The 7,203-nt window shown below is 34.0% G+C and overlaps 1 protein-coding gene across 1 annotated transcript; it reads left to right on the top strand.

Annotated features, from left to right (window-relative positions):
- Window positions 1-682: 682 nt before the first annotated feature.
- Window positions 683-5,961, top strand: LOC137837984 (kinesin-like protein NACK1). The gene is made up of 15 exons (XM_068647174.1): window positions 683-890; window positions 1,434-1,671; window positions 1,813-1,899; window positions 1,994-2,094; window positions 2,266-2,382; window positions 2,553-2,634; window positions 2,720-2,787; window positions 2,905-2,964; window positions 3,044-3,168; window positions 3,284-3,482; window positions 3,570-3,680; window positions 3,765-3,857; window positions 3,940-4,890; window positions 5,084-5,412; window positions 5,537-5,961. The coding sequence occupies exons 2-15, from the start codon at window positions 1,437-1,439 to the stop codon at window positions 5,862-5,864; spliced, it is 2,886 nt and encodes a 961-aa protein (XP_068503275.1). The 5' UTR covers window positions 683-890; window positions 1,434-1,436; the 3' UTR covers window positions 5,865-5,961.
- Window positions 5,962-7,203: the final 1,242 nt, after the last annotated feature.

Below are 7,203 nucleotides of genomic sequence, written 5' to 3'. Positions count from 1 at the left end.
ATAATTTTTTTATAAAATAGAAAATATAAATTTATCCATTCATCAATATTTTCAAAAACATTCCAAAGCGTAGTACATCATGTTTGAAAATGACCATGTCAAAACCACAATTAATGTTGAATTTCTTAAAGTGTTTGAATAATCTTTAAAAGTAAGTTTGGCTAAAAGTAGAACAATGAATCTCTTGCATCAAGTTAAAGATTGTATTTCAAAACTTTGTATTAAAAATATGAGTTTCTATGCATGCACCACTTTACTTGAATTTAATTTTAATCAAAATTATCTAATTAAAATCAGTAAATAAAAGTTTATAAACACTTACCCAACATACTTGTATTAAACAAGACTAAAATTATTATTTTAAGGATAAATTTCTCCAAATGAAAGATTAAGAACACTAAAACACAAAAATCACAGAAAAAAAAAAGCCTTTCTTCTTTTTGACTTTTCTTGAGATAAAAAAATTTAAATTTGATAAAAGCAGAAGAGAGAAAAAAAAAATTCAGAAACAAACAAAACACAAAACGTTACGATTCTAAACAGGTCCCACTGCGTGAGTGTTCGTCAATGATTATTATCTGGCTAATGAAAACGTTGGAATAACCCCTGATTTAATTAATAACCATTAATTAAAACTATATTCTATTAGACATTATTTAATTAAATAAAATGAAGATAGAGAAAAAGAAAGAAAACTAGCCGTTGGAAGAGGTCCCAAATTCAAATGAAATGGTGGCCTCACGCACACACACCAATGCGCTTTCATTCATTTGAATCATCACAGTTGCCACGCACAGCCATTGCTCTTCCACTTGAACCTGATTCTTTACAGCTTCGCCTTCTTCCTTCTTCTAAATCTGAGTTGAAGAAATTACTCAACTAGGGTTGATGTGAGTTTATGCTTTCATTTCCTTTAATTTCACCATTTGTTTTTGAACTATCTGATGAGTTGATTTTGCATTTCCCATTTGAGGATTTTGACTCTGTTATTAATGTTCTTCTTTGTTTACTCACTCACTTTCCTGTTTTACACTTTTCTTCTGTTTAATGCTTAGAATTAGTGTTTGGTGTAATAAAATTTAAATATGTAAGGTAATCTTTGCCTTTTATGTGTTTGTTATATTAAAACTAAATTCCATAGTGAATCCATGGGATCTCCAACAATACAACTTCGTCTCATTTTATTTTTGTTAAAATCTTTAAGGATTGTTCTTTAGTTGAAACTCTTTTATTTGATATCTGTTGAGCACGAATCGAGTCACATTGGAAGATATTTTGTTTGATCTACCATCAATTCAATGTCCAACATTCTCAGAAACAGGATTTTTCTGAAGAACTTAATGAACTAACCCTAAATGTTACTTATGAACTTTCTATTTCCTATTTTTTTGTTGTTGATGATTTTCTCACTATGATTTTTTGTTTGTTTGCAGAAGATGACTTTGAAAACGCCTGGAACACCAGCTTCGAAGATAGATAGGACGCCGGTATCAACTCCAGGAGGGTCAAGAGTTAAGGAGGAGAAGATTGTGGTCACAGTAAGGTTAAGACCTTTGAACAAAAGGGAGCAATTGGTTAAAGATCAGGTGGCATGGGACTGCATCAATGATTATACTATTGTGTATAAACCACCACACGAACGTGCTGCTCAACCGATGTCTTTTACTTTTGGTACCAAATGAAATTGTTCACCTTGTTTTGCTATGATTGGTTATCAGTTCACAGTTTCTTTTATCCATTTTTTAATTTAATGTCTTAAAAACTTTTATAACATTTGTTGACATAGTTTTTTTACCGTTTTTTACCTTGCAGATAAAGTTTTTGGTCCTACTTCAGAAACTGAGGCAGTATATGAAGGAGTAAAGAATGTCGCATTATCTTCATTAACTGGCATTAACGGTACTGCATTCCAGATATTTGTATCTTTCTGTCTAAACCTCCATTATTGGATCGAGAATGAATTACATAAACCATTGCATCTTATATGTTGCAGCTACAGTTTTTGCTTATGGACAAACTAGCAGTGGAAAAACATACACAATGAGAGGCATAACAGAGAGGGCTGTCAATGATATCTACGAGCATATCCTGAATGTAAGTTTTTTTCAAAGCTTCATTGTAATTCACATTCTTTTCAGTTGCAGAATTGAATTCTTATTGCGATGAAGATAATATTTTGTCTTATTTTAGTTTAATACATGCAGTAAAATATTTTGAAGTTTGTTGAATTGCTAGACTAACATGTTTCAATTGGCATCATTACAGTCCCCTCAAAGGGATTTCACTATAAAAATATCTGGGCTAGAGATATACAATGAGAATGTAAGGGACTTGTTAAATTCAGAATCTGGTCGCAATTTGAAGCTTCTGGATGATCCTGAGGTAAGATAGATTCCAATTTAAAGGTTTTCTCTGACATCAAGAAGCCCATAATTTGGTTGCTTCCTGGTCATGAATTTGTAATTTAATTTATAATTTCTAATGAGATAGCAGTTCAGTAGCATGCTTTTCCTTTCTTTCCTTTTTAACGATATATTCTTCATGTAATGTAGAAAGGTACTATGGTTGAGAAACTAGTGGAAGAAACGGTAAAAGATGACAAGCATTTGAGACATTTGATCTCCATTTGTGAAGGTAGGGAACTCTAATGCTTGTATGATGATATATACCTATTCCGTGCTAAAACAATTTAGTTTATTGAAGTTCTTTTAATTGGCAGGTCAAAGGCAGGTTGGCGAAACTGCTCTAAATGATAACAGCTCGCGGTCTCACCAGATTATAAGACTGGTCAGTGACAGTAGTACAACTATTTGTTGAAATTCAGAAGAACATCTTATTTTGCTTTTTCTCTCGTAATTAATATGAATATCATCTTATTTTTCTTCCTTTTGGTGTATATTGCAGACAATTCAAAGTACTCTTCGTGAAAATACAGATTGTGTGAAATCTTTTGTCGCAACCTTGGTAATTTGATGTTTTCCACTTGTCTACTTTTAATTGCATTAATTAGTTTTTGTTGAATAACTCATGTCTATGATTGCAGAACTTTGTTGATCTAGCTGGAAGTGAGAGGGCTGCACAGACACATGCAGATGGCACTAGGCTGAAAGAAGGCTGTCATATTAACCTTAGCTTGATGACTCTTACAACTGTTATCAGGAAGCTCAGGTCAGGATCGATGTTGTTTACAGAAAGTTAATTGGGTTGTTATAATGGACAATATTATCTAGTAGTACTAGTTTCACTTTCTTCTAACTACTTGCTTCCGTATCATCATATGCAGTGTTGGAAAAAGAAGTGGGCATATACCTTATAGGGATTCAAAACTCACACGTATATTGCAACATTCCCTTGGTGGGAATGCACGCACGGCCATTGTTTGTACTTTAAGTCCTGCACTGACTCATGTAGAGCAATCACGAAACACTCTGTTGTTTGCTACCCGGGCAAAGGAAGTAACAAATAACGCCCAAGTTAACATGGTAACTATCTGTTCACAGTTATACCTGATAATCATTTTTTGGTTTTCCAAATTAGAAGAAACAAATTTGACAGTTTTCTATCAACAGGTTGTATCAGACAAGCAACTTGTTAAACATTTACAAAAGGAAGTTGCTAGGCTGGAGGCAGTGTTGCGCACTCCTGATCCTTCTAAAGAAAAGGATTGGAAAATTCAACAGGTAAAAATAGGAAAATGAAAACTGATCATTAGGAGGAACAAGTATCATACTATGTACTGAATATTGTTACCCGATTTTTTCCAGATGGAAATGGAAATTGAAGAGCTGAAACGCCAGAGAGATCTTGCACAAACTCAGGTGGATGAATTACGCAGAAAGCTTCAGGATGACCCAAAGGTCTTTTTTTCTCTCTTTTCTCTACCTCTTTATCTTTGTCATGATTCATTTCAACTGACTTTAAGATCTTTTTGCATTTCAGGTGTCCAACCCAGTTGAATCACCACATCTGCCAGTCAAGAAGTGCCTCTCATTCACCGGTGCACTATCATCTCTAAAACCAGAGCGAGGATGTGATAGCGTAAGAAGATCAACATTAAGACAGTCCTTGAGGCAGTCATCTACTGCTCCTTTTACCCTTGTGCATGAAATTCGCAAGCTTGAGCATCTCCAAGAGCAGCTAGGTGAAGAAGCTAATAGAGCTTTGGAAGTATTACAAAAGGAAGTGGCATGTCATAGATTAGGTAACCAAGATGCAGCTGAGACAATTGCAAAACTGCAGGCAGAAATAAGGGAAATGCGTTATGTCAGGTCAACAACACCCAAGGAGGTTGAAGTTGGAAGCATGGTTTCTATCAACAAGAGTGTCAGTGCTAATCTCAAGGAGGAGATTACCCGACTTCATTCACAAGGCAGCACCATTGCAAATCTTGAACAGCAGCTTGAAAATGTTCAAAGGTCCATAGACAAGTTGGTGATGTCTCTCCCGAACAACTTTCAACAATCACCGAATGAAGCATCCCCTAAGCATAAAAAGGAACACAGGAGGAAAAAGTTGCTTCCTTTGTCTTCAAGCAATGCTGTCAATCGCCAAAATTTCCTAAGATCTCCCTGCTCACCATTATCTACTACACAGCAAGTTTTGGAAACTGATATTGAAAATAAAGCTCCCGAGAATGATTATATTATTTCAACTGATACCATGCCTGAGTCTGAGAAGGAGACTCCAACAAAGAGTGAAGAAGCTGGAGATGTTTCATCCAAGGAAAATACTCCCGTTTATCGACGCTCTAGTTCAGTTAACGTGAAGAAAATGCAGAAAATGTTTCAGAATGCCGCAGAGGAGAATGTAAGAAGTATAAGAGCATATGTGACAGAATTGAAAGAACGTGTGGCCAAGCTGCAGTACCAAAAGCAGTTACTTGTTTGCCAGGTATATTTTATGGATAAAATATCTTCCTTCTTTCAATGCATTGCACATTTTTCATTTTAATGAATTTCCAATTGCTTTAGACTCATGTTCTTTTATTTTGGATATTTGTAGATAAAAAATCTTCATACTTTGAATGCCATTGCACATTCTTCATTTTAATGTTTTTGATGTTCTTTTATTTGGATATCTATAGGTGCTTGAACTTGAAGCAAACGAAGCAAATGGTCACAACATAGACAACGAAGAGTACCCGGGTGAACCAGAGGAACCCCAGATCCCGTGGCAGATAGCATTTAAAGAGCAACGACAGCTGATCCTTGAATTATGGGATCTATGTTATGTCTCCATCATCCATAGGACCCAGTTTTATTTGTTATTCAAGGGAGACCCAGCTGACCAAATATACATGGAAGTAGAACTAAGGCGTTTGACATGGCTGCAACAACAACTAGCAGAACTTGGGAATGTAAGCTCAGCACCTCATGCTGGGGATGAACATACTGCTATCTCATTGTCATCCAGGTTCTCATCAGTTACTCATAAATTATAGTTTTATCTTGGAATATACATTTTACAACATGCAGTAGTTAATGCTGTCTTTATATACAAACACTTATACTAATGTAAATTTTTATATTATATGCAGTATGAGAGCTTTGAAACGAGAAAGGGAGTTTCTGTCTAAGAGACTGTCATCACGTTTGTCGTTGGAGGAGCTGGAAGCGTTATATATGAAATGGGATGTCCCTCTTGATGGGAAGCAGAAGAGGATGCAATTTATCTGCAAGCTTTGGACTGATCCTCATGATCAAATCCATGTAGAGGAGAGTGCTGAAATAGTTGCAAGGCTTGTGGGTTTTAGAACAGGAGGAAACATGTCAAAGGAAATGTTTGAGCTCAACTTCGTGCTTCCATCTGACAAGAGGCCATGGTTAATGGGGTGGAATCCCATTACAAACTTGCTTAATTTGTGATACATTTTATGTTTGTATATTACGGTACGATTACAAATCTTGTAAATGCTAATTGATTTTGGCGCTTTTCTCAATTCAAAATTATTGTTTTGGACTATGTTATCTGTTCCAATAAACTGATACAATTCATTGGATCCCCATCATATAAAAGAAGCAGTTTGTATTACATGTATGAAATTGCACCCTTTTGCACCTGCTGACAAACGCCGAAAGAAAGAGACAGGGTATGAGGGTGTTTCTTCCTCCTGCATCCCATCACTGGAAAAAACTCTTTTAAAAATGATTTTCGGATTACACTTTTTTGAAATATTTCCGAAAAATACTTTATGAATTATGGATTTACATCTACATTCTTCAAAATATCCAAATAACTCGACAGTTTTGAATTATTTTGTGGTGTTCTTTAAGCAAAAAGATGTTTTTAGAATAGATAATTGGAAGACAAAAAATTCATTCTAGAATATATTCTTTTGATTTCTGGAATGAGTAAATCTGAAATTTATAAAATGAGAAAGTATATTTTGAAAACATTTTATGTTTGGAATAGTTTTTTTATCTTCTGTATTAAACATATTTTGTTTACAAAATGAAATGACCAACTTCCTGGTAGGGGTACAGGAAGAAACATCTAGGATATGATTGATTCAGAGACTAAAACCAGTATTACCGACCAAGATTCGGCCCAATACTGCTGCCTAAAGCCCAACTTCTTACACCCGATATATTTCTCAGGCTACTTTTAATTTATTCTAAAATGAATTTTCTGAATTTTTTTTATATTTTGGAATCTACATTTTAAAATAAGTTAGTGATGAACTAATGAAATCGTGGAGTCTTAGAAGAAGTTTCCTTCAACCTTAGTTTTTAGCTGTTAAAATGTTTACCGATAAAAAGAAAAATAGTTTTTTTTTTTCTCAAAGTCCAATAACTAAGTTATTTGTTGATTAAATTGTAATTTGATCTCTTTCAATTCTTAATCCGTGATTTTAATTTCCAAATGTTAAAATTTTCATAGTTTTAGTTTAATTTTTAATTTTGCATGTTTTATTTCTTTTAGTTTGTGTAATTGTGCCTAACATAACTTTAAGGTGTCATAAAAAAATTTAATAAATTAAAATGTAAAAGTAAAAGCACTAAAGGTATGAAAAATTGAATATTGGATCAAAATTATGGATTTTCAAAAATATGGAGTCAAATTGTGGAAGCAATAACAGGGGACTAAATTATTGATAAAGAATTTAAAGGGGAACCAAAATTATAATTCAACCTATTTTTTGTGACTTGATTAGAAGAATCTTTGGGATGTTTGTGTTCTAAGTTTCCCTTTTTTTTGGAAGAA

Source organism: Phaseolus vulgaris, chromosome 4, assembly GCF_000499845.2.
Source record: "Phaseolus vulgaris cultivar G19833 chromosome 4, P. vulgaris v2.0, whole genome shotgun sequence".
NCBI lineage: Eukaryota > Viridiplantae > Streptophyta > Magnoliopsida > Fabales > Fabaceae > Phaseolus > Phaseolus vulgaris.
Note: the sequence above shows the minus strand (reverse complement) of the source record. Positions and strands in the feature narration are given on the sequence as shown.